Here is a 27437-nt window from a genome sequence, read left to right as displayed (position 1 = left end):
GAAATACTTTGTGACAGACAGGGCAGATTTAGCGTCGGGCAAGCAGTAGGTGGAATGCTCTGGTATCAGGAAGGGGTTCCCACACAGCTTCCCGTGAACCTACTTTGCTGTTAGTCTCAACAGATGTCTGCTGACCAGAGGTTTTGATGGCTTGAGATGGGAAGTTTTGCTCAGGTCCATTATGTGGGTGCCCTTGTCACTGGGGCTGTGAATTTGTTCTTATAGTGACAAGAATATGACAATCGTTGCCTGGGCCTTGGCAGGCCAGCCCTCCAATCAGTTTGTTGTGGGAATCTAGTTGACAAGGGGACAGTTGGACCAAGTTCTCCCATTCCTTAGATGGACTGTGTCCAACTGGTACGCCAAGTTCCTCCCACCTATAGTCATACAGAAAAACAATACAAATAGTCTCTGTACAAAACATTGTTTTTACTAAGACACACTCAGATAGCCCAGGCCTGGGGCACAGGCGAAACTGTGCTTGATGTGACTCGGGCCCCGATTCAGAGACGATGGTGTCTTGTTAACACAGCTGCCTCCTGTGGCATCCTTCTGAGCAGGGCATCTTGGGCAGGTGGTCTGATAGGCGGCTCAACAGTGCAGGGCAAACTTTTCTCCCAGGGTCAGAGCTGGTCCAGCATCACAAGCCCTTGAGGTCCCGAAAGACTGCGTGGGCCGCATTCCGTCCAGCTGCTCCCATGACGCCTCCTCCTGGAACCAAAGCCCCTTTCAGAAACCCACCAGAAAGGGACAGGGCGGGGCTCAGAGAGCAGCCACGACTAGAACAACCACCACACTGTCTGGGCTCCCTGCAGCCGCCACACACAGCCGGGGAAGGGCAGGCTGTGGCCACATTGGCCTCCTGTTCCTCAGTCTGCCCGACTACAGGGAGGCACTTAGTGTGTAGCGCGGAAAGCTGAAGTGTAAGAATCGGGGGTAGGGTAGGGGGCTAGACAGAGGACACAGCTCTTCATGGGAGGCCTCAGCCACAGCTCAGAGAGGGTGTCACCAGGAGATGACAGTTGCAGTGAAGTCAGGTAGGCTTGGAGTTGGCACAGCAAAGACCTTCTAAGTAGAGACACATTACCGATCCTTCCTGGTCTCAAATATGGGCAAGGAGTTAAGGAATGTGAGTCTCCCTCAACCCCTGGAGGAGTTTCCTCTACTCTCCATCAGAGCGTGTCCCTACACCTAGGGAGGAGGTGTGGACCAAAAGCTGAGCCTTGTGGCAGCCTGGCAGAGATACCGTTGTGTGCTTACCCTGCTTCCCACATCCCCTCCTCTGTCTGCAAGCTTACTACCGCCCTTGCCCCATAAGCCCTTGCAGCCCACACAGGAAGTAGGTCACTCACCAGGGTGGGCCCCACTTCCACAGAGGTACAGGCCCTGGACAGGGCATCTGTAGCCAGAGTGTTGGGGCACTGGACGGGCAAAGTAGAGCTGGTCCAGAGACATGGCACCATGAAATATGTTCTGTGGAGGCAGGGCTACAGTTGTTAGCATAGGAGTGTTACGAGCTTTGCCATCCTGGCTGACTCTTCCTCTCTCTATACTCTAACCCAATTTCTCCTGCTTCTGGATATTTCCCTGGGTTCTTAACTGAGGGTGAGAGGAGAGTGGCTTGTCCTGGTCTACAGATGAAGCTCCCATGGTGCTTTATTGGGAAGGGAGAAGAATAGGGGCCTCTATAGAGCATAGGGGACATTCTGAGGGTTTGCTATAGACCATGACCCCCCTGAGTCTATTGGGAAGACGGACTTTCTCTGCTGGCACAGGCTCCTGATGGGACATGGGTCTTTGGATAGCCACCATCTCCATCTGGCTTTGAGTGCCCCACCCCTACACCTGTTCCATGGGCATCACTGGGACCTGGTTCTGCTCCCTTGGGCCAGACTGTCCTGGAAAGGCAGTGGGTACCCATCCATCTGCTGGATGTCACCACGGGCTGTTCTTGCCGTCTCCTCATCTGGTCCCCATGTGAACCACTTCCTCCCCAACCCTGCCCCCCTCAAGCCATCTTGCCTTCATGACCACACACTATCCTCCTGTCCTTAGCCTCTGGTTCAACCCTCAAGTCATGTCTACCCTCCGGAGCAGACTGTCGCCAACAGTTCTCCCCCATCCCCGCCTCACGCTGACCAGCCACACAGCCTGTGAAGTCCCTCTCCCTCCCACTGCCTGGCATTTTGCCTTCTGTCTGGACCAGTGCCGTCAAAACAGAAACCAAGAATGACCAAAGCCATGCGTGCAGTTTTAGATTTGCTAGGAGTCACATTTAAAAAGTAAGAGGCAAACTGGTGACATTTATGTCAGCAGTGTATTTTATTTATCTAGTAGAACCCAAATCTGATCATCAGAACTAACATGATGGCATCCATGCTGGGTTTCCACTGATGTGTATCACACACCACTCAGCTCACTCTAGCCTTGCCAGGCTTAGCAGCTGCTGTGGCTGTGGCTGTGGCTGTGGGGTTGGAGCTGCCTCATCATGGAACTCCAGACTCCTCATGGTCTCCCTGCCTCCTCATGGGGCTCCCCGCCTCCTCATGGGGCTCCCTGGGTCCTCATGGGACTCCCTGATTCCTCACAGCTCTTTGGCTTATCAGAGGCTACCAGACTCCTAGCCAGGCTCCTAGCTTCTGGCCTTCTGTCTCCTTTATCTGGGAAGTAAAGCTCACTACAAGACCCTGTTTCCTTAGGGAGCGAGCTCTCTTTAGAAGAGGCTGATGGGGAAGTTGGGGTAGAAGTGCTACAAGCCTGGTGACCTCGAATGGCACCTGTGTGTCTGTGTCTTCTCCTGTCCCCACTCAGCCATGGGCTCTAGCACTTCCTGATGTCCAGGTAAAGCCCAAAGGAGCCAGTTAGGAAGGCAGGTAGGAAGATGAAAAGGAGGAGGTCCACTCACCCCTCCAGGAAGCCCGAAGATTCTCTCTAGATCCGGTGGGGTGAGGATATCTCTGGCCAACACAGAACTCTTGAAGCCGGGGGCATAGGCCTCTATGCAATCAAACACTGCGGTGCCCAGGGAAAGCATTGGGAAGAAGAGCAGACAATAAGGTTGGATGACTCATGAGTTTACTAAAATCTATTAAATTATATGAGTCATGGGTTTATTTTATCCTATGCAAATTATATACCAGCAAGTAAAAAACAAACACAATGAAAAATGGTCCATAAGCAAATGCTTTATCCAAGAGGCCCGTGGCCAGTCGAGTCTCGCGCTCTAATTTCTTACCCTGACCCAAGCACGAGGCTACTGTCGCCGCCTGAATATGTGAAGAATTTTTTTTCTCATTGCTTTGCCCAAACTGTTTCTTTTGCTCGGAACATTCTTTGCACTTGGACCAACCCCCATTCATCGAACACTGAAAACTAGTTCAATGTTTCCTCTCTTGAGTGCTTTCCTCATTCTGGCTCCTAGCTTCCTCCTTTGGTTCACAAAGCACCATGGACCATGGTGACCTGTTCCCTAGTTAGTCTCCCCCCAACTGGACTCTGAGAACTGGAGGGTAGGAGCAGAGTCTTCTGCTTTCTAAAAAATTTCTATGTATTATTGAGTGTGCGTGCGTGCGTGCGTGCGTGCGAGTGTATGTGTGTGGTCCAGTGTGTGTGTGTGTGAAGGTCAGATGAAAACTAACTTTTGGGAGTTGGTTTTCTCCCTCCACTGAATGGTAGATTACCAGGCTCGGGTATTAGGGTTGTTCATGGCCTTGACCTGCCTAGTCATTTCTCTGGCCTAGGACCCCACCTTTTGACTTTCTTAACCTAGTGACTGATCACAGTCAACATTCACCATGTCGATAGAAGGTCACCTTGAGCACATCTTTTCCCTTGGGACAGCACCTGCAGAATTTAGCCTGGATGAGGTTGTATATGTGTGTGGGGGGTGCCCAATGGATCCCACAGACAGCTATCACCCTGCAAAGCAACCTGTGTTGCATTCCTTACCTTTGTCTGCATAGGTGTTTTTCTCCTGCTCATCCCAGGTCTTGCCTCCTGCCAAGGTGTAGGGTGTGTACTGAGTGAAGAGGGAGATCACATGGCAGCCGGGCGGAGCCAGGGTGGGGTCCAGTGAAGAAGGGATGCAGAGTTCAATCATAGGCCTGCGATATGGCGGGAGCAGAGAGGGTCAGGACTGAGAAGAGCTCAGGGTCACTCAGATGTGACATGAGATAAAATGAAGGCCCTCAAAGACCACCGACCTGGGCTGATTATCACTGTGAGACCACGGTGGTTGGCACAGTCTGGACCACCTCTGTGATGGTCCTCTAGACCCATAGTCCCACACTGTGAGACCACGGTGGTTGGCACGGTCCAGACCACCTCTGTGATGGTCCTCTAGACCCAGATTCCAGGGCTGCGTTTTCTTCTCACCTGGCTCAGAGGTGTGGTTGGGTTTTGTCTTCCTTCCCCACAGATCTGTGTTCTAATCTGGGCTCCCCAACTCAAATGCTACCAGGGTCTAGATAGTGAGAACCATGGAGGAGCCAGGCCCAATTCAGCAGATGCTCAGGTGGCCAGGGTCCAGCCAAGCTTGTCCCTCCCCTCCTGGCCCAGGAACCTTACCTGGAATAGGCCAAAGCAGAGCATCTAGACCTACCAAACCATCACAGTATGGTGCCCCTTGTCCAGCCTATCACCTTTTCTACCTGAAGCCTAAGTCCCTCCGATCTCTAGATAGCTTTGGGCCTCCATGCCTGGGTGCTCTGTGCATTCTCCAACCACAGATTAGAAAGTGAAGACTGTGTCTCACGGAACACGCTGACTTTCCCCCTTCACATCATTCCATAAACAACATCGCATGGCGGCCATTTACCCAGCACCCACACAGGCATTTTTAAGTCGTCTGGAGATGACTGATGCAGAAGGATGTGAGAAGATTACAGAAGGGGCCTAAGTGCTGCAGTTTGGGTAACCATGGGCTTGGGGGTGTTGGAACCATTCCCAGACCTCACAGCATCTTTCAAGGTCATGGGGCATCTTTCAAGATCATGGGAGATGCCCTTTCTCAGGCTGGCATTCTTCAGCTGCACGTCTCATCTCAGGTATCTGCCAGCCTCTCTGGTCGCTGCCTAACATCCTCTCAAGCCTCCCAGAAGCCTCCTCCTGTCTCATGACTTTCCAGTGGTTCCTCTCTCACACACCACTTCCTGTCCAATGGCAAACCTCACCCACTTTACCCTTCCAATGGCAAACCTCACCCATTGTACCCTTAAAGCACGCCCAGTACTTGGACCCTGCCCATCACTCTGCTGGGTCCACCCAGTCCGTGGCCCCATCCTGTTGCCCTCACAGTCTACATCTGGGAACCAGTGCAACAGGCTTCCTCTCTTTTTGTGCACTTTGGTGGGAGTCAGGTTTTCCTTGAGCGGACTGTGCCTGGCCAGCCCCTGTGGCTCTGCATACTCCACTATGGCCTTGTCTCTACATTCCCAATGTGGAAGCACACCCCATCCCTGCCCTGCCCTGCCCTGGGGCTTTTGCGCTTGCTCTTCTCTGGAGGTGTTCTTCCTCAGATACTCAGGCGACCTGCCTTGCTTCCTCAATTTGCTCAAGTGTCACAGCATCAGAGGGGCCTTCTTTTAAAGAGCAGGCCTGATCCCACCCCTTTCCCCTTAGTGCTTGCTGTCTGTGCACGATGTTGGCTGTTTTGTAGCCAGCAGAGGCCAGCACAGAGGCGGAGATCTCGTGCGTGGGTCTCGGGGCAGCCTAGCATCTCTCTTTCATCTTATGCTGTGAGTTCTTCTTTATTTTTAAGTTTATTCTGTAGACAGTGTTCTGCCTGCATGTGTCCCTGCATGCCAGAAGAGGGCACCAGACCTCATCACAAGTGGTGAGCCACCATGTGGTTGCTGGGAATTGAACTCAGGACCTCTGGAAGAGCTGTCAGTGTTCTTAACCTCTGAGTCATCTCTCCAGCCGCCACGCTGAGAGTCCTCACGCACCAGGCTTATCATAAACTTGTGTATGCTTCCCATCCCAGGCCCCACAACCTATGTCTGGTGTGGAGCCTGGCACCGAGTAGGATTCCAGAACATGTCTGTTGACCAATATAGAGGATGAAGGGAGTAGGCCCCACAAGGCCTGCTAGCCATTTGTTCTAAAGGATGGAGACACAGCTGGGGTGAGGGTGCTTTTAGGAGCGTGGGTGAAGGGGCTCCTCAGACATGCATTAGCGGCTAAGTGAGCATGTCTTCTGCCGAATCTTCACTGTCCCTGAGAGCTCCCTTCTCTCGCCCAGAAAGTAGTTCCTCCTCTTCTCACTTTGGGTATTGCTCCCCTTGGCCTTGTCCTCCACTAACCCGGGACTCTCCCAAATGCCCCGCCCTTCATCTCCACTGTTCTGATGTCCAGATTTCCTGTCTGAGATACACTTTGTGTTCTTAGAACATGGAGAGACTTTGGCAGATTTATCCTGGGGCATTGAAGGTCTAGTGCCAGGGAGAAGAAGCCAAGCCCCTACCTCGGAACACACGGGGCATAAAGGCCGTGTCTCACCTACCTTTGGGAAGGCAGGCCACCCTTGGCATCTTCAAAGGCCTGGTGGAGGAGCAGGGTGTCTTCACAGTTCAGGTGAATGGAACACTGATGATGTGGCTGTATCTGGTCCCTGGGGACATTGGGGGCCGCCCGGAAGTTTGGCAACCTGTCCACAGCCACTGAGGAGCCAACAGGTCAGGTCAGGTCCCCAGCCTTGCAGGGTCCTCCCTCTATAGTGACAACCTGCTTGTCCAGGTAATGGGCCAGAAGTCAAAGATGACAAGGTGGTGACAAGCTGGGGGTCAGGGCAGGGAGAGGACAGTGTGGCTGGGTTCTCCTGACTTAGAGATTCCGACGCAGATGGTCTCAACGGCAGATGCAATCAGCCATCTCTTACCGTTGATCTTGGTAACCGGAGACTGTGTGTCCAGCTGGGAGATCCTCTTCACGAAGGCCTTGGGAAGCCACTCCTGGAAGGAGAGAGCTCTATGAAAGGCCTGGGGTAGCCAATGCCCGGAGAAGCTACCCAGACTGTCAGTCCTTCAACCTCTGCCTAAAGAGATCCTCTTCTTCCTTTAGAAGTCAGCCCCAAACCACCTGCTCTGTGAGAACTTCCTGGAGTCCCCCCATCACACCCCAGTCCTCCTGTTTCTCTCCCCACCAGACTAAGCATGTCTTCCTACACGTGGCTCACTGTCCTGACTGGCAGCAGCGCTCACCACGCCCTGCTTGGGACAAGGACAGACATCTCGACGCACCTTATATAGCTCTTGCTGCTGCAGAATCGCCTTAACAATATGCACTGAGAGTTGTTGACTCCTGCGAGTGCAAGTATTCAGAGAGGGTCATGCTTTGTCCCCAAGAGCAGGGCCACACATGGGTGAGAGACTGCACGCGCTCTCTCTCTCTCTCTCTCTCTCTCTCTCTCTCTCTCTCTCTCTCACACACACACACACACACACACACACACACACACACACCTTATCTTACCTTTCGGGGACAGGGAAGGTATGACTAACTGCAATGCTCCGACGTACCAAGCCCTTCCTGGGTGCAAGCCCCTTTCCACGTTTCTCCACACTATCCCCCACCTCTGCCCCACTCACACACGACCCCCTAGACAGGCTGGGAGACTTAGCCAGTGTCAGTGAATAAGATGGATCCAGATCAAACAATCTGGAGCTTGCCTGCTGTCGCCCTCTGCCAGGCAGGAGAACATACTGGTGCTCCTGTGCCAGAGGTTACAGAATCTGAACCAACCACAGCCAGCCAGTTCTTCCCAGTCACAGAACTGAGTCCAGTCAAGACCGGCAGAGCCACAGCCACTGCAGGTGACAGGCAAGCTGCAGCAGCAACTCAGTCAAGATCAACCAATTTCTCTGTCTATGAGCTAAGGTCATACCTGCCCAGAAGTTTTACGACGGTGCTAAAAACAAAACAAAACAAAACGAAAACTCCCAAACCTCCATTCTCAGCACTGATATTGCAATAGATCACTTGCAGATGGTAGAATCAGAGAGAGCGAGAGGCGGAAATCCAAGTCTAGGTAGTAGACAAGTCTTAAGAATGATAAGCCAGACCCGGGCTCTGGCACTAGCCTGGCCTGCTGCAGGCTCTGTGGTCCAAGTCTTCATACTCAGGGGGCTTCTCTACTGTCTATAAGCTGTCGCCTTTCTCAGAGAAGAAGGCTTAGTCCTCGGATCTCCCACCCTGATGTAATCTGGGCTCCCTACCCCGTTCCAAGTATTCCTTGTATGGTAGACATTTTACCTCTACCCTGAGCCACCTCACCTGTGGTGTCAGCTCCAAGAAGGTGATCTGCGGCGACGCGCAGGATAAGACGACTCTGCTCCTGACCTCCTGGCCGTCCTGCAGTACGACTCCTTGAACATGACCTTCACTGTTCACCTGCACCTTAGCCACCGTCTGGAGTCCCAGCAAGAGACCCCAAAGCCCCCAGAAGGAAGCCCAGGTTGAGAAGGGAGGATGTAGCTCGTAGGCACCCGATCTTCCTCACCACAAACCCATGCTCCAAATCAGAGGGGTTTCCCGGGGAACATTGATGCAACCCACCCACCATGGAGCACAGTTCATGTGTGGTTTCATGATTGGTGCACTTGAAGGGTTTGCCAGAATACTGGGCCTAAAGACATCTGACAACTGTCGGCTGCCACTGGCCCTCAGAGGTGTAGAGCTCAGATTCTGGGCTTCCCTTGTTCATCAGTAATTCCGGGATCTCTCTAAACCTGAGACAGTTCTTGGCTGCAGCCAGGCCAATAGTGAGAGTTGGGGAAGGGGATCCACACCTTTTCCGTGAAGATACTTGCTCCGTGTGCAGTAGCTGAACTTGCAATGGCATCGGAGAGGGCACCCATGCCACCCTGGACATAGCCCCAGGCGCCCTGCATCCCCTCCAGGCTACCCATCACATGATGCAGCAGCACATACCTGAGGGCAGAGCACAGAGCATGGGGCTGAGGTGGGAGCCCGACTCAGATTCAGACGCCAATGACCCTTTTCTGTACTGGACCTGTGGCGCCTTCTTCCCAAGCCAGCCCCTTCCCTGAGCTCAATGCCCTGCCATCTCATGCCACACTCTCTCCCTGAGCATGTATGTGACACAGGACTGCAGGCTCCAGGTGCTGCAATCATCACTCCAGGCACCTGCCTGTGCCTACCTTCTGTGGGCATCTTCGTGGGCGCATGTCTGGCATGCATGTTACACCCAGCACCTTCACCATTCTTTGAGCTGCTCCCTTTTGGCATCCCAGCCAAGTGAAGGACACTTTCAGGGTTCCAGCAGAACCCCTGGTGTCATCCTTGACCTGTGTCAACTGAGTGTAGGGATGCCGTGACTGACTGCCTCTCTCCTCCAGATGCAGGCAGACCAGGGTCACTAACGCTTCCCAGCACTTGCATCCCTGGAGGCCACGCCTTGTGCCCTGGCCCCAGAGTCAGGTGCGCCTGCCAATCTTCCTTTCACAGCCTTCGCTGCAGTGTTGCCCGAGGGGGAAGGCCAGTCTCATCAGGTGGTATCCATGGCTCTGTCCTGGTGTCAGCCTGGTCCTACCACGCTCCCTCACACTGCGCACCCTTCCTAGGCCAAGTCCCTTTGATGGTAGGAACGGAGCACTTGCCCATGTCGCTCCAGCCTCTGTACCTCCTGTGCCACCAGCCTGGAACCTCTTCCTTCCATCTTTTTTTCCAGCCTGCCCCTTCTCTTCCCTTTGTTTCAGATCAGTCAGTTCCTGCTTCGTGTCTTTTTTACAGCAGGGCAGTTTTCCCTGCTGACATACTCCACACTTCATGGTCGCTGCTGGCTCTGGGTCTCTCTTCTGGGAGGATTTCTGGTTCCTTGACTACTGTGTCTCCAGCACCCAGCCCAGGCAGGTGCTCATCAGGAGTTAAGTGAAGCAATGGATTTCTAAAAAGCACGTTTCTCGAGCCGGCCAGTGGCTCAGCTTCCCTAAGACCCAAGAGAAGAGGCTGGGAGGCCCCTGATCCACACTGGTTGGTAAGTCAAGAGCTTGACAGAGTGCAGCAAAAGCTGCCACATTGCTGATGCTTCTCCTGGGGAACTCAGGATTGACTTGACCTCTATTGAAAAGTCACTTCCTGTGTGTGTGTGTGGGGTGGGGGTGCTTTTATCCTGGGGAGATAAGTCTCATGGACAACTCTAGCTGCATCTTAGGAGTTCAAACCACAACCACAACCCTCTCTGTGTCTGACTGTCACTCTCCAATTGGGCTCTAGGCACATCTGCTCATAGAGCCTGGGCAGCTTCTCATCCCTGGGAGGAAGCTGGGTGAGTATGCAACAAAGGAGGGGTGTGGATGGGAGGAAGGAGAGGAGGAGGAGGGACAGGAGGAGGGACAGGAGGGACAGGCGGAGCAGGAAGAGAAGGGGGAGGAGGAGGGAGAGGAAGAGAAGAGGAAGAGGAGGGACAAGAGGAGAAGGGGAGGAGGAGGGAGAGAGGCAGAGCAAGAGGGAGACAAGATACGGAAAGCAAGAAGAGGCTTTTCTTGGAGATGCATGGAGAAGAGTAGCTAAGAAGGAATTCTGGGCTTCAGACAGCATGTTCTAGAAGCCAGCTTTGCCTCTTACTAGCTTTGTGACTTTGGGCAGGACACTTCTCTGACCTCCAGTTTTCAGATGTAACTTTGAGAGTTCATTCAACATGCATGCTATGCAGAGCTTCACGCCTGATACACTAGCTGAGTTCAGAAAGTGGCTATCTGTGAGCTTCCTCTCATTAGGAAGTATGTTCCCCTCTAGCATCTCCTCTCGCCCTCCCCCCTGTCCATCGCCTTGGTCCCTACTCACCCACTCCCTGGAGTGTGGGGACTTGTCATGGCTCCAATCACAGCATCTGTTGCCAGCGTAGCCTTTAGAGGCTCAGACTCAAACCAGAGGTCCAGCACCTGGAGAGCAAAGCCACAGAAAGGCTCAAGGGCCTGGGTGGTAGGAGAGGTCCCTGGGCCATCATCTGGCCACACTCACCTTGGAAATGGGGGCTGTGAGGACCTGGTAGTACTGGGGGAGCTGGGCTCCCAGGGTGCGCCCTGAAAGAGAAGTATAAAGATCAAGTGAGACAGGCCTTGAGGAGACTTTCCCGTTACCTGGAAAGAAAGAACAGGGAGAGGCAGAGACTTGGAGACAGCGTGACATTCAAGGGCAGTGTGTGCTTTTCACCCCATACAAGGCTTTGGGCCCCTTTTAACTATCTTCAGCTCTGAGCATATTTCTCTGTGAGATGGGAGACATGTTTCATACGCTACTATAAGGGTAAAATGAAAAAGGAAAGACATGTAATTTTGTGGGCACCACTTATGTTTTAGTAGCAGGACAAAATTCTGGCCATTGTGGCCCCTTTGCATTATCTTGGTGGCTTACAAAAGTAGTTGCTTAATAAATAGTTATCATATGAATGGTTATTGCATGAAGCTCCTAGGACTGGCAGTCTGAAAAGAAGCCTAGTTTTGGTGTCAATGACAAAGTCCACTCCCTCCCTCCATATCCAGACACTGCTGTATAAAGTCGGTGGTAACCACCCAGCGTGGCTGGCTGACTACTCTGTACTCAGGGCCCACCAGCCAGTGGAAAATTTACAAGTGTGTCACAAACGGAGATTTGTAAGCAGCCTAGGCAGCAGGACTTGCCCCCGTGCATCTCCATTGGTGAAGGAAGTACATGCCCAGCTTGCGTGCTGCATCCGCACACGGGATGAGAGACACCAAGAGCACAGCTGGCACCTCTGGCTTCCCTCAGCCACAGACGTGCGCATGAGAACAGACCAGCCCAACTGAGCCTGCTGGGATCAGCTGAACTACAAAGACCCTTGGGAAATAAATGTTGACTTTTAGAAGCCAAAGGAGTTTTGTGGGGTTTCTTTTTCTTGTGACCATAGCTAACTGATTCCTTATTTTCCTAGGATATGGGGATTTGTCTGTGTGCCCAAAGGGTGGCAGAGAAGAACAGCAAGCCTCCTTGATCAAGCTTCTATCGCAGACCCACGGCAGACCTTCCTAATTGGACGCAGACCTTTCATTATGTTTGGTCTAAATTTAGTATTCTTTCTCATTTGGAGGCAACTCTTCAAATTCTCTTGGCTCTTACATCATGTTCTAGTTGTGGCTGTGGCAATGAACTTCCTGCTTTGATCTGCATCGCACATGGGAATTCCTACAGCATTAAGCGAAGGCTCTGTGAGATGTGCCTTTCCTTTCTTCTCGGGGCTCATCTGTCAGTTCATCCACAGATGCGTGGCTCCTCCTGCATCATGTCAGTTCATCTGCGGATGCATAGCCCAGAGGTCACTGTCTCAAGAGGGAACCCCTGACCGGTGGGGACAAGGCTCTTTCCTTCTCTTGGAAACGCTCAAGGACTGACATACCTCCTACAAGGTACATTTCTCAGAGTCTCAGAGGGACCAGTATCTTATTGCCCATCACACATGGCCAGTGCCAACATGCACCCTGGTACTGGTGTTCCCATGAAGGGGTTTGAATAAGATATTTCCCTGTCTAGGCTCACGTATTTGAACACTTGTTCCCAGTTGTTGGCACTGTTAGGGGAAGTTTTGGGACCTTTATGAGGTGGAGCCTTACTGGAGGAAGCATGTCACTGGGGGCGGGGCTTAGGAGTTTATAATCCCTCCCTCCTTTCAGTTTGTACTCTCTGGTTCTACATGTTCTACAGGATGTGATCTGCCAGCTTCCTGCTTCAGCCACCTGCTGCCATGCTGTCTTTGCCATTATATAGATTCTAACCCTCTGAAACCTTAAGCTAAAATAAACACTTCCTTCCTAAGTCACTTGGTCATGGCATTTCATCAGAGCAACACAAAATAACTGTGTACTCTGGAATTTCTTGCTTCACGTTCTCCTCTTTTGGAGCCTCGGGGTCACCCTTCTAAGTGAACACAACCCTTTGTCTTGGGCCCTGTTTTTAGGGTAGGGGAATTTGAAATTTTGGGGGGGAGTTTCTGACAGCCTCTGTGGTCCGTGGTCTATTAGCTGACTACACCTTGTGTCCAGCCACTCAAAACTCAGGTGGCCAAGCTCTGCCCTACAGGAAAAAAAAAGCCCAAGATCAGGCCACAAAATCCCACCAATTCCAGGAACATCACCTACCAAGAAAGCCTGCCTCCCCATAGTTCTTTGCTGCTTCTCGCCTGAGCAGAGACAGACACCTTCTTGTATTTTTCCCAATAAATTTCTTATGTGAGGTTTGTTGTGCGGTGTGACCTTGTGGTATTCCTTGGCCTGACGGCCAGAACACCTTTCTCCTTAGAGCTGTAACACTCACACTGGTGGCCGTCCTGAAGCTTCAAGCTTCTAGGCCTTCAGAAAGTGGGCTTGTTCCCGTGAAGGTCACTCTCTACACCCTGATTCCTGTATTTCAGACTTACCTGCCTTCAGCAGGGGCCTCAGGGTGGACAGTGCCCTGAGTCTCTGTAGCAGGGAGCCATGCTGGAAGGCTGCTGTGTCCACTGGGATTGCATCCAGCAGGGGGTCAATGGCCAGCACCAAGCGTTTCATGAACTCCTCATACCTGGGAAAGGCCTGCAACAGAGCTTCAGGTAAGCGGTCCACAATCCAGGATACCACAGGATACTGTCCCATGCCTAGTCCTTCGTGCCACACTTTCATATGACTGCCAAACCGACAGTGCAGCCCCGATGGCTCCTCGGGCCACATCCCTAGCTGTGGCTCAGCTCAGCTCTGCTCGGCTCTTTTACTTCCAGGTGTACATGTCACACGCAAAGGGCAGAGCAGCCTGTGTGTTAGAACAGCCACCAGGGCCAAGGGCCAGTGTGGGCCAACACCCACCACACTAAACTGACAAGTGTCTGAGGGTGCGGGTACAGGCCCGTGATAAAACCATTTAGAAACTCTATGTCCTTTGTGACGGGTAGAAGGGTAGAAGGCAGATGTTCCCCCAGCATGCTGACCACTTCTTTCCTCTCTCAGTCTGACACGTGGCCTTATCCCATTCAGCCACAGAAGCCTGTATCTTCTCACTCAGGAGCCCCCAGCAGAGCAGTTCACAGCCGTGTTCTGGACTCTGCCCTCCTGGCCTGGGCTGGTGACAGGAACAGGCATGGAAGTTGCCACCACCAGAATGGATGCTTTGCCCAGGACTTGGAATTTGGGCTCAGTTAGACATATGGATAAATCCAGGAAATTGTGGTATTACATAAAGTTCTGTAGTAAAAAACTTCTTAAAAATCATAATCAAACAATAAGGTTGTCCCTAGGCAAGGCTTGCAAAATAACCACTTTGAAGCACAAAACCATAAAGTGAGGTCTTTAGGTTCCTTGGGAAATGTCCCAGGTCTCTCACCATGTGGTCACTAGCAGGGAGGCACACAGGCAGTGGGCCCTGGCCTTGTGCTGATGTCCACAGGTGTGTCTGATACTGGCAGGATTTGGGCAAGGGTAGAGATGGGTCCTCAGCCCTCTACATCGACTGTTCCTGGTGACAGGAAGGCAGTCCCGTTCAGCCAGCTGCTACGATCTCCATCAGAAACGTCCCTCCTAGGCTCAGGTGTGGGGAGGAGGTGGCACTGCTCGGGCGAGGACTTGGGGCTGTTGCGCAGGATGTGGGTCTTAAGGAGAGCTCTGAGGATTACAGGCTGGCTCTGCTTCTACTGAGCTCTCCCTGACAGCCAACAAGAAACAACCGGCAACTCCCATCCCGCCGCCACGACTGTGAGCTGACTGTGAGTGGCTCCCGCCATCATAAACAAGCCAAATAAATCCTTCCTCCTTGAATCTGCTTCTGGTCTGTATTCTGTCACAGCCTCAAGAGCAGCAGCTAACACAGCCAGGCTTAGGATGCTCTGGGAAAAGGGGGCAAGGGCTGCAGGACTGTGACTGCCTGGGCTTTGTTCAGTGCTAGGTTAGCACACCAGAGGCAAGTGCATTGACTGCACGAATCTAGGTTTCCTTCATAAAACACGCTTCCCCTGAGATAGGATCTGGGGCCACACCTGCAGCTGGCAGCCGGGCTGCTATGAGAATGGTCATTCTAGAACATTTCCTCAACTGCAGAACCCTCCATACCAGGCCCATTGCGTCACCCGCTGACTCATCTGGACAAAGTCAACAGACGTGTCCCTGAGCTGGGTCTACAGGAAGTGGCTTGCATTCTCCATCTGGTGTGTGTTGGGAGGCAGATCTGCACACCACCACAGACGCTTCCCTGCTTTGGCTGTCATGGATTGATGTCAAAGTGAAAGAACACTTTCTTGTCCGAAGTTCTTCTTGTGGGCTTTCATGGGCTTTCGGATGGGTAACACGTGGGGTTCTGCGTGAATGCAGAGGGATGAGGCATTCCTGGGATTCCATCCAGCATGCAGAGACCACCTGCTCGGCAGCTCCAGATGAATACACGCCTGCTCTCGGAGTCCCGGTGTTGACTGGTCTCAACCACTGTCCACCACTCTGTTCAGCCCCACAGCCTTGACATCCGTTTCCTCCCAAGAGCCTGCTCTGGGTTGCTGAGGGAGGATATAGTTCCCGCTTGCCTTCCCTACCTGGGCATCCTTCTGTGAGAACTGAGAGATTTGCTTCTGGTTTCCAGCCATGTCTGTGCCCAGCAGCAGGGACCTAGGTGCCTTGCTCAGTGTACCCTCTTCCAGCATGGGGGTGAAGGAGTAGGGGTTTCGGAAGTGAAGCCTGAGCCCATGCTTCTGCAGAACACAAAAAGCACAGACATTATAGGGATCCATGTTTCTGCTCCTGTCCTTTGTCCAATCCCATTTGTGTGATCCACTAGGGATGTTTGTGACTGATCCCAAGTTGTACAGACCTGGTTCCTATATTTTTAAAAGACATCATAAGTAACCCTTTGGCCCAGACACCCACTGACAGACCAATGAAGCCATGGCACGTGACCCTCCACCTGCACCCCATACTGCAACACGTCATACCACCCCACCCATGCACACTGTACCTATTCCATCATTACTCGGATGTAAAGTCACTACTATGCTTCAGCTCGAGGGACGCTGTCACCCTCTCCACACACATAACAGTGGAGGTAAATAATTTGTCCCGTGCCACTTTAGAAGGCAGATCTGTATTTTAAAACCACATAGCTACAATTCCCAGGAACTGGGACCCTCATCTATAACTGTCTCCCCTCACTTCACAAGTAAATAGGTAAACTCTAAAGATAAACAATAAAGCAACAGTTGTGTGAAAATCCATAGGCACAAGGTGGATAATTTAATAAAATTTACACGGCAGTCTAATTTGCCACAAAGTCACTTAAAGTGGAAGTTCCCTTGATGCATTTAAATCTGAACTTGATTTCCGGATGTTTCACCAGCACAGAGCTTTCTAAGAGCACATCTACTTCTCCAAAGGAGCCATGCAACTACAGGCAGTGCACTAACAACAGCAGGACTGACTGTGGCTAAGTCAGGGCAGCTACAGGCACTGTGTGTCACCATCAGCTGGGCTGACTGGGGCCACCTTCTGGGCACTTCTTTGCCCTGACCTGTGCCTAGTCCCTCAGGTTATGACTCTGCTCAGATACTGCCCTTCAACAAGTCCCACCCTGACCCCGGCCACACAGGCAGGCTCTCTGTCCCCTTAACCTGATTTTGCCACCACATGGTTAATTACACACACAGTTGTCTCCGTCTCTCAGAGTGGAACACAAACACTTTGGGGTGGGGACACTGCCTGTTTTGCCACTGTTGTGCCCCTCATATGGCTTGGCACACTCACTAATTGTTATAGTGCCTGGATGTTGATGACAAGATAGTGCCTCAGAGGATAAAAGCAAAAAAAGCAAAAGAATACCTTATCAGCATCCCGGGAGATGCTCAAACCAGAGACTTTCAAGTGGACACCATCACCTAGGCATCAGGATTCTACAGAGCAGAATCCAATGTGGGTAGGGGCAACTCTGGGCCTTTTTTAAGCATTAAAGTTGAGAAATCTTTATTACAGGTTGGAGTGACTTCTTCCTTGAGCCCTATTTTTAAAATTTAATTTTGCATATACCAGTATTGTGTGTGTGTGTGTGTGTGTGACACCTTGGAGGTCAGAAGAGGGCATCAAGTGTTCTGAAACTGGAGTTCCTGTCGGTGGTGAACAGTTGTGTGCTGGGGATTGAAGACAGGACCTCTCTAGGAGCAGGGAGTGCTCTGAAGAGCTGAGCTAGTGCTCCAACCCCTCTTGGTTCCTCTCAACTTGATGGACTGTTTAACTGTGAGGAGCCCTCAGCTCCTCCCTTTCCCTGGCCACTGACAACTCTTATATTGCTAAATCTCGTCAGCCGTCTGCAGAAGCTGTCCACTCCTCTCCAGCCCTGTGCCCTCATCACAGACTGCCATCTTGTGGTCCACGGAGCAGCTGCCTCCAGTGCCTATGGACCTCCATGCCATCTCCACGTGGCCAGGGGACTAATTTTCTATAAACTATAAATCCCAGGCTCTGCTTCCTGAATAAACTCTTCTGCCTGGATGAAACGCAGTCCTGGCGTGAGCTGCCCGGCCCCCGGCCCCTGCATCCCCTGTGTAGCTGGGCTGCTCCACTCTCTGCTCAGACTTGCCCTGGCTCGCCTACTTGTGCGTTCTCTAACCAGAGCTCTCTCAGATCAGAGGTCCACGTGACTAGTGACGCCTTGCCACTTGAACATGAGCTCACATGTCATTCTTTCAAGGAGTTCCTGGCCACCAGGTGAGGGTGGGACTTTGCTTCCTGTCACATTGTCTTCCATTTTCTTTCTGTCACTTATCATCTCTACTTAAAGTTCCCTTCCTGTGTATCTCATTCCTCACTGTACCTCCTCCAGACTCATTCTGGGCTCGGTACAAAGCAGCCACCAGAGGAACACTGAACAAACCAGTCAATAAACAGCCCGAGGAAAAAAACTGTGTTATTTCAAGTGTAACTAATTGAACATGGATGATTTTTTATATATTAAAAAAAAAAACCCAACTGATTCTAGGGCTTCTAAATGGTACCTCTGTCATTCTTGACTGGCCAGTTATGAGAAGAAAGAAGGAAGAGAAAGATAATGCTAGACCACGTCAGGGATGTCCAGGAGTTTGTTCAGGGAATGTTGTTAGTCGTAGGTGACACAAAAGCATTCCCTTCCCCTGTTGACCCCGCATCTCAGCATCTCAGCCATCCCAGGAGGAGAGGGACTGGGAAGGACCAGCTGTGTCTCACAGACTGGAGGATGCTGTAAAAGGCTGCCCCTGGCTCCCACAGCGTTAAAAGTCGGCTTCTGAGCAAGAACCTTGGCACGCGGTGCTTCCCCGCCAGCACCTAGGTCATCCCTACCGACCTCTAGATTTGAGGGCCTTGCTGTAGGAAGATTTCCCCAGTGAAGCATGAGTGGAAGGATGTGGAGGGGAGAGACCTATAGGATCCTCCACGGATGGGAGGGAAGCCCAAGGCTGCCTCTGCTCCCCCACCCCAAATCTGCCACAGTACAAATTCCCTCTGGCTATAGTATGATATAGACTGCAGACCTTGAACCTAATCCCAGGCTCTGGTTCAGTTTCTATCCATTTCTGATACTATGTCTCCCCCATTCTCTTCTTCTCTCAAATAATAATTTTTTTTTCATTTGGGCTTCTGTTATCACCTAGTTCCCAGACTCTTGTCCTGGTTCTAGGAGAGCAAAGAGCTTTCTAAACAGTGGCTGTGTGGTCTTCTTTCCACTGGCGCAGGACCTGTACACTACGGGAGGCTCCAAGGCGGGAGACAGCCCAGCCAGCACCCTGGAGTTAAGTCAGCCTCAGGAAGGATGAGCTGAGATCAGGAGGTTGTGCCTGCCAGGAGGAGGGGGGCAGGGGCAGGCATGCCAGGGGACAAAGGTCAGGAGACCAGGAGAGAACAAGGGGCAGGGAAAGGGCTTCCAGGATACCTTCTAACCAGCTCAGAAGCCAGAAGAGGCCCCAGGCCTCTGAGACAAATGGCACAGTGGTGGTCAGTAACCCCTTCCATAAAAATCTGAACCAGGTGAGGGAGGGGAATCTCTTTTTAGCCAGGATTGCCACACACATTAAAGAGAAAGCCCTGCTTTACAACTAGATAGGGGCAAGCCAAAGGCAAGGGCAACAAAATGCAATGAAAGAGGACAAACAACTACCCCCTTAAGAAGACCATTCTGCTACACCCCCAAGAGGTACTCCCAAAGGTCTCAGGCTGTCACTGTGGGCCCTGTTGCTGGGATGGGGGGATACTGGGGGAGGGGCTAGATGATTAAACAGCAAACGGATATCAGATAGTGCAATGGAAAATCTCCAAGCTGCCTATAACTCGTTTTCACGCTCTAGCCTTTCCTGGCTAGATTAAAAACAACCCAGCACTGGGCTCCCAGCAGGGGGAGGTCCTCAGCTGTCTGTCACTAATGGCAAGGTTAAAGATGAGCCATGGCAAGGGCTTTCACCTGGGCAAGAGCTAAAGGGTAAGCTGGTGATAGGAAATACAAGTAGTCCCTCCTGGCCCAACGTCAACAAAATCAAAACTCATGGTAAAAACGCTATTCCTCCCTGATCACACAAGGTAAAGAGGGGGTAAAACTTAAACTCCCCATTTTAGGTCCATTCCAAGTTCTAGGCCACCCAAAGCAACTCTTAGCAGACTGGAAGTCTAAGCCAAATGACTTGTAACTGAGGTTACATATTCCCTCTTGGCTAGGCCTTAAAAGGTAGAGCATCCAAGGCCCATGCCATCCTGAGAAGAGAACGACCTAATACTCCTTCAACAAAAATCCAGGCTAACACCATGGGCACCCAGTTCTTTCTCTGGTGTGCCCACACGGTGTCTCACTGGCATAACCTTTTGCTTAGCACATTATTAAAAATATAACTGTCTATCCCTCATCTTCCAGCTCTTTCCCCCGATACCTTGACATCCATGTTGAGGACATGCTTCCTCTAACTCCAATAAACTGTCTCTGAGTTCCTTTCTGTGTCTGTTTTTATACTCTTTTATCTTTGAGACCAAGAGCGTGCAAAGGGGACTCGGCTTGCAGTGATGCCGTTTTCTGCTCATGCTGTCTAGAATGGTGGTAGATATGCCAAAGTTTAACGAGGGCATATTAGACACCTCTGCAAGCTCAGGTGCCCAAAGCTGCATGCAGGGGCTTTGTGAAGACCAAATATGATGCCAGGAGGCAGAAGGAGCCAACACAGAGCTGAAAGTCCCTGCCCAAGGCACCAGCCAGGTGCCGCCATGCAGACTGACGGTCTGATCTGCTAACAGACCTCGTTTTACAAAAGGCCTGATTCTTATTTGAGATTTCCAAGCTTTTAAAACAGAGGGTAGCTGAGACAAAACTAAGTTTTGGTAAGTGGGTCTCGGAGATGTGTGGGCTACAGTCTGGAAGAGAAGAAAGAGTTCAGGGAGGGAGCTCATTGGGGCTTGGGGTATGATGCTTCCCTCCCAGGTCAGGAAGATGGAATCACCCCAATAACTGACCAACCACCGGGTCAAGAGGGGCAGCTGTACCTTCAGCTCCAGGTCTGTGTAAATCTGTGGCCTCAAGAGGCTGAGGAGATAGGATGCTCGGGAGAACTTGAATCCTGGAACCAAATCAGAAGAACCAGTCACCCCCGATCACCCCTGCCTCTCCCCCCACTTCTCAGGGACTCACCTGGAATGATCTCCTCAGTGACAGCTGCACCCCCAATCACATGGCGCCTCTCAAAGACTGCAGTGTTCACCCCAAATCTCTGGAGGTATGCGGCCTGTGAGGACAGAGGGCCCGTTCTTGACCCCTTGTGCTGACAAGGAGCCTCACTGCGGGGCCTACACCACGCCTTTTGGGCTCCATGTCTAGATGTCCCCTCAGGTCTGGTGCGCCTACATCTGCCCCTCCACTTTCTGGCTGAAGACAACTGTCCTTCCTTTAGGGGAGGTCTGGTGCCTGGGGGACACACATTGCATTCTATCTACCCTGCCCTGGATGTCCCTCTCCTTGCTCTGGGCTGGAGCAAGCCCCAGTCTTCCTCTCAGGCACATCAAAGACAGAATAGTGAGGCTGAGAATGCCAGGCCAGAATCTCCAGGTTCAGTTTCTCATTCTCATTTCTGCTGATCCATGTGCCCCAGTTCCGTCACACGTAAAGACAGAGCTAACGGTTACAGTTCCAGCCTCACAGGGCTGCTGAGGGTTACCTTAGCTGCTCTCTAATAAGTGTTTAAAATATGCTTTATTGCATGTGCCCTGACATCGGTGGCAATGCAATAAAGGGGTGCTGTGGCTGCAGCAAAACTTTATGTGGGGGACGGGGGGTGGTGACTGGTGCAGGGTTTCTACGAATCTTTTTTTAGTACTTAGTGGGAAATTAATTAATACATATTGAGCTAAGCTAGTCTAGGCCTAGAGGCCTGCAGTGTGTGTGTGTGCACTTGCATGTGTGTGTGTGTTTGTGTGCATGTGTGTGCACTTGCATGTGTGTGCTTGCGTGCATGTGTGTGCACTTGCATGTGTGTGTGTGCTTGCGTGCATGTGTGTGCACTTGCATATGTGTGTGTCTGTCCATCTTTGCACCACTGATATCAACGTGGCAATATGGTGACGTTCATAGGTCACATTTTGCAAAGTTTGCTTGGTGACTGCTATGTGGGTGTTCCTAGCCTGCCACGCGAGGAACAGTTGCTGTGGTGCTCCCTACTTTACAGATGGGAAACAGGCTCAGTGAGGGTTAACAGCTGGCCTCAGGCTGCTGTGTAGAGGTGTAGTGAGCATAGTGCCCTGATCTATCTCTCCAATCAAGAACAAAAATGAGCAGAGCCTGGCGTTGGGAAGTTGGCCTGGTACACAGAGAGAAGCATGCTTTTCTCCTTCCTAGAGTAACTTCAGTGAACAAGGCTTCTTTGAAGTCATGGAAATGAGCCCAGGCTCCTAGCAAGCCCACTGCACAGCGGTGTGTGAGCACAAAGGGAGATCTCTGTACCGTCTACGAAATACCGAACACTCCCCAGCTTGGCTACAGATAAACTTTGAGATTCCCAGGTTGTCTTCATTTGCTGATAGCATCCACTCTGGAGCAAACTCTAATTATTATTATTTTTTTAGATCCTTTTTCAGTTCTTTCCAACACTCGGAGAGCACAGACTGTCGCCAACTCGTTGTTAGAGACCCTTCCAACTCCGGGCTCCAACCTGCTCCTCTATTCCTGTGACATTTCATAAGCCTTAGGCCTTCCCACAGGCCATGGGAACCCTTGCCTTGGTGACAGGACAAGGAAAGGAGCCCATGATGTCCCCTCTAATTGACCCTGGACTGACACTAGACGCACGGACAAACTTGTGATGTTCGCTTTTAAAATCCCTCCCCTTCACTCCTGAGAGCCACGTGCTCAGGGGGCAGTGCAGTGGGACCAAGGGGTACTCACAGCCACCAGCCCATTGTGTCCTGCAACGAGACAAAACAGAAAAGTGTCACTAAATGCAACTTCTTTAAATGCTGAGTCCCCATTCTTACCCCTCGGCCACGCATATTTTTCCCCTGCCCACACTTGGATGTGGGACACCCCGTGGGGGAGTCAGGGAGCCCTCCCCTGGTTCTGTTGACCTTGGCCTGGAAAAAGCTCTGTTCCTTGTTTCAAGGTCAAGGAGAAGTCCACAGTTACTGGACTTCTGTCCCTAGAGGGAGTTGGTGACTGTGTATGGAACCATCATGGTTTACAGGCCTGTGAAGGTGGCCATTTGCTGGCATGTGTGGACAGGTGCTACTCAGTCAGCTGAGTGCCACTCAGGGGGACAGTTGCTGTCACACACGTGTCTGACACAAGTGTGACTCATACCAGGCACGGTTGTGCCCCCAAAGGCTTTATCCACACAGGAATATCTCTGTCAGTCCCCAGTGCTCTAAAAGGAAAAATGGATAGTTCAAAATTTTTTAAAAAATGAAGTGGCTAGAACATAAAGCTTCCGGGTGTGCATCAGTAACAAGGTGGGCTCCGTTCTGCAGGGTGGGGTGTTGGAAGCTGATTTCTCACGAGCTCCCAGTAATTCTCTGTGCAAGTGGTATCAGAGCTACACCGAGCGCCCAGGCCCCAGCCTGCTCGGCTCCTTGCTCTCATGTGACAGCTCAGCTGGTGCTGGAGAATCATTCACAGGTGGAGAAAGGGCCCAGATGGAATCAGGCAGCTTTGGGACCTCCAGTCATTTTTCTCTTTGGTAACAGATGCCACTCTTAGGCTTTCAGATGTTAGTAGATGGTTGCGATCTCTTAGCACATGCATGGACCCAGTGTGGGCTCAATAAAACTCTCAGTTCTTCTTCTAACAAATGTCTATAAGAAGGGGAGCAGCAATGACCCCCATGATGGATTTCTCCATGGCTGAGTTGATTTTGTTTTAAATTTCCTACATGGAGACATCCAGAATTTTAGAGGTCACTGAGCCAACTTCTCATCCATTAATGGAATCTCTGAAACTGGATTTTTCAAGCCCTTTTGCTCACGATTTACAAGAATAAATGTCCCTTACCCTGTGACCTGGCATACTGCTAACGAACAAATGTTTCCCCAGAACCAAAGCTCCCTGCCCTAGCATTAACCCATCCTGTGAAAAGTCTATATATGATAATCTATACGGTTTTATTTTAAGAACGTTAGAAACGTTTCATAAGAAAGTTTAAAATACTACTTGTTGGACTTGCCATTGGTTTGAACCTGCAGTTGGAGATGCCATTCTCTGAATATACATGTAAGCTCAGGCAGTCAGCTCCTGGCTTCATCTGGCGTGGCCCTCAGAGAGGCATTTAACAACCAGTGGCTGCCTTCATATGCAAGGCAGAGAGTAATGTGCATGCAACGTGAAGTCACCATATGAACGCGGAACCTTGCGGTGCTGAGTGAGGAGGACCAGTAGTGTCCGATTGTAACTCAGTCGGTTGCAAGACCATCACAAATGTGGTAGCTATTTGGCTTTTCATTAGTGGCAGCTATCAATCTTGGAAAACTAGTAAAGGCTTCCTGGCCAACTGGTCCCAGTTCGGCCATGAATGGACAGACTTCAAGTGACAAAGAGCAAAGATCTAAACGTCAGAATCCTCTCTCCAAGTCCTGGTTGACGCTCTTGTCTAGTGACTGGTCCCCTTCTGCTGCAGGATATGCTAATCCCCAGGCCTCGAGGGACGCCCACTCAACAGCTGATGGCTCTTGAATGGAGCTTGCTGAGCTTGGGCCTTGCTGCCACCTTTTCCAGATTCACTGTGTGGGGTGTTGGGTTGATGTGTTTTCAATTGAGAACATGGCATCTAAATCAAGAGCCCTGTCTATTTGATTTTTAAAATTGTGTGAGACACATCTTTATTTTAGCATCGATAATTAACACAAGTCTGTGTATAATAATCATTCATGTATGCCCACATTGGAGAGGATGGCTCTCAGCACACACACAAAGAAGTCAAGCCAGGCCAGCATTTACAGCAGTGTGAGAGGCCCAGAAAATGTGAACCTGCTATCTTCATAGAGCCCAGGCGCCAAGAAATGCCTTCAGGCCCCAGGAGTGTGGAAGGAAGACCCTGGGGTGGACTGCAGGCTGGCCCTAGGCTGTGCCTCACCCTTTACAGCGCTCTGAGCTGAGTCAGCAAAATGTTGCCGGACCCCTTCCGTGGCAGGTGTCAGTGTCTGAGGGAAGGCATTGGAGGAGGGCACCATCTGTGGATGTACAACAGGGAGTCTGGGACCCCCCCCCCCCCAATCCACCCTCTTCTCTTTAGGAATCAGCTCACTTTTCTCTTTGGATGACCTCAGCGGTGAGGGGTACCAGAGCTCAGGGCTGAGAGCCGCTGGATTTCTTTTGCCTACAGTCCAGGTTCTTTCTTCCTAAGCCTTAAGCACCATATGCTTTCTGAGAAACTCAACAGAGTTCACTGAGGGAATTCACCCGTTTCGTAGGAGATATGGAGAAAGCTCCTGAATTTACTTAGTCCCCCTGGTCACTCTAGACAGAAAGATTTAAATCCAGAAGGCAAGAACCGTTTTAGACCACACAGCAGGACCAAGGTGGAACCAGAACCAAGGGCTCCTGACTCCCAGACCAGGGGAACTCCATCACAGTCCTGCTCATAAGGGCTCCTGGCCAGGTTGTTCCCCCAGATGAGGGGACAGTAGGGGGCTCCCTGGAGGCCCCCCAAAGGCCTATGGGTAGGGCGCTGCCTTCCCTCCCTGAGCTCTGGCTCTGTTTTCTTTAACTTTACCTGCTCCTATCACCACCGCATCGTACTCGGACTTCAAGCGTCCCCGGGCTTCTGACTGAGTTCGTTTCCAAGTTGGGCAGGAAGAGGAGTGCAAAGCCCTGTTGAGACCTTGGCGGCTGACAGCCATTTCTGCCCCCAACAATTTGCTTACGGTCGGCTTTCCAGCGGCCCAGGCAGGGGGCGGGGCTAGGAGTTACAGCCCTGTTGTTAGCCTTGGCCTTGGGCCATATTTCCTGGGGCTTGGGCTTCTGCTGCTCTGAGTTTGCGCACGCTAGACTTAAGAAGGGGGCGGGTAGCCTAAGGATCAGCACAGTCTGTGCCACCTCCAGTGCCCAAGGGAGCGAGGACCAAAGCGGGAACAATTACCTAGGTTTTCTGGGGCCCAGGGGTGGGACAGAAGAGGGCTGGAGGGAGGGGTGGAGCCAAAGCAGAGGCCCGCCTTTCCGGTGCCTCCTTCCTTAGTATTCTCAGAGCAGAAGTCTGGGTGCCGGACAGATATCCTGTGAGGTGGGAGGGGCACAATCAAGTCAGACTTTACTCCTTGCAGGTTGGAGTACGATCTTGCAAGGTGGTAGTTGCTCCGTGTGGCGGGAGCCTCCCAGCTACCTTTTCAGTACGACCAGGGTCTTTGGCTAACAGAAAAGGTCACCTACTTTCCTGAGAGCTGTGTGTTCTCTCCTGCACCCTCCACCCTAGGCTAGTATTGCTGGGCGAAGCGCAATTCTTGAGGGTCGCTCCTTTGAAATTCTGGACTGTTTTGTCTTGGTACCGTACACGTTTTCCAGGGATTCTCAAGGATTGGAACTCATGCCTACACATCACCGTAACCAGTGTGCTTCCTTCCTATCCCTATGTCCTGTCTCGAAGGGGTGGGGGATCCCTTTGACCTGTCCACTACTCAGTCAATCATTTGCGGAAGAAAGGCACCAGAAGTGGACAGTGGGGCAATCCTAGCTGGGAGACCCAAGAGACTTAGTCCCACCCCCCTGATAGAAGACAGACAGGGGGAGGGGCCATGGCCACAATAAAGACTGAATTCCAGAATGGCTGGCTTCCACCTTAGCCTTCTGATCAGAAACAAGGAGACAAATTTCTGGCTTAAAACAAAAGCCTGGCAAGACTTTTTCTCTGCTGGTAGGACCAGAATGACAAGTTCAAGGCCAGCCCAGGCCTTATTTACCCCCAAATTGAGGATCTCTCAGCCTCCCTGTCCTGTTTTTTGTCCAAACTGACCAACCTTGAATTGGAGGAAACCCCCACCTCCAGCACGCTTAAAACCCCCAACCCCTTGGTTGTGGAGGCCTGAAAATGTGAGCCTATTTCCGCGTTCCAAAGGTCAGAGAGTTGGAACTGACCTCTAGTTCCTTCAAGGTTATTGTGGTCCACCTCAAACAAAGGTCCCACCTAGCCCTGAGCAGAGAGTTCTGCTCTCTCAAGGTTATTGTCAACAGGTGTGGTTAATGGCCAGACCTCATGCTCCAGGAATAGAGAAGTAGATCTATTCCTACCTCAAACAAAAGTCTAAGGAACCAATCAAGGGTCCAGTTCTGGAGATAGCTTTGGATTCCACCAGGGAGTGGTTTGCCTACAGAATGTCTTGGTCTAGGGTGTAGGTGTGACTGGCTTTGTTCTAGCAACAGAATGTAGAACAATGACTGTAGCCCCTGACTTTCAATTGGTGTGTTCATTTCCTTGTATCTTGTTAAAGTAGGTTTTTGTCTTACTCCTACCTTTTGGGGTCAGGGGTATTTTAAGTAGTGGGAAATTAAAAGTGGGTGAATTTCAGTACTCACTGGAATTTCCTCCCGATACTATCCTATATGTTTCTCCATTTTATTATTTTCATTTGCGTCTTCATATTCTTTAATATATTTCTAATCCCCACACCTCTACCCTGGCAAGAGGTATTTTTGTTGAGGCTGGTCCCCGACACTCGGTTTCCTGAGTCCCCTGCATTGCAGAGTGTCTTTTCTCTGCATGGGCCTTGTTGGGGGCGTATTTCTTCATCTTTAATAAAGCCTTTCTGTGAGTTCTAGATCAAGTGAGAGATGTGTCTCAAAATACAAGGTGGATGGCATCTAGGGAACAACTCCCAAGGTTGCTCTCTGGTCTCAAGCACACATGTGCAACCTGCGCTCCAATAACGTGAACATCCTAAACGGTGGTGGGCTGCAGGCAAGGTTCTTTTTTTTTTTTTTTTAAAATATTTGATGCTTTCCTCTTTTCAGCCTCTCAGAAGCATGGTATTAAGGAGGATCACAGAAAG

At 51.3% G+C, this 27437-nt stretch overlaps 1 protein-coding gene across 1 annotated transcript; it reads right to left on the bottom strand.

The window, feature by feature from the left end:
* Nucleotides 1-408: 408 nt before the first annotated feature.
* Pyroxd2 (pyridine nucleotide-disulphide oxidoreductase domain 2) lies at nt 409-25547 on the bottom strand. Its single transcript, XM_048452922.3, has 16 exons — nt 25172-25547; nt 22357-22376; nt 20611-20704; nt 20466-20539; nt 15521-15676; nt 13391-13544; nt 10981-11042; nt 10804-10901; nt 8787-8928; nt 8272-8406; nt 6878-6950; nt 6503-6659; nt 3949-4103; nt 2906-3012; nt 1353-1473; nt 409-711 (listed from the first exon to the last, which is right to left on the bottom strand). The coding sequence occupies exons 1-16, from the start codon at nt 25296-25298 to the stop codon at nt 641-643; spliced, it is 1746 nt and encodes a 581-aa protein (XP_048308879.2). The 5' UTR covers nt 25299-25547; the 3' UTR covers nt 409-640.
* Nucleotides 25548-27437: the final 1890 nt, after the last annotated feature.

Source organism: Myodes glareolus, chromosome 7 (assembly GCF_982192425.1).
Source record: "Myodes glareolus chromosome 7, mMyoGla1.1, whole genome shotgun sequence".
In the NCBI taxonomy this organism is placed as follows: Eukaryota; Metazoa; Chordata; class Mammalia; order Rodentia; family Cricetidae; genus Myodes; species Myodes glareolus.
Note: the sequence above shows the minus strand (reverse complement) of the source record. Positions and strands in the feature narration are given on the sequence as shown.

Coding starts and splice junctions, on each gene's coding strand:
- Pyroxd2 (XM_048452922.3), bottom strand. CDS start 25,298: ATGGCTGTCAGCCGCCAAGGTCTCAACAGGGCTTTGCACTCCTCTTCC. Junction 6,951..8,271: donor TCTTGGAGCTGACACCACAG/GTGAGGTGGCTC, acceptor CTCTCCTTCCAG/GAGTGGCTTCCCAAGGCCTT. Junction 712..1,352: donor TGGAAGTGGGGCCCACCCTG/GTGAGTGACCTA, acceptor CTTTGGTTCCAG/GAGGAGGCGTCATGGGAGCA.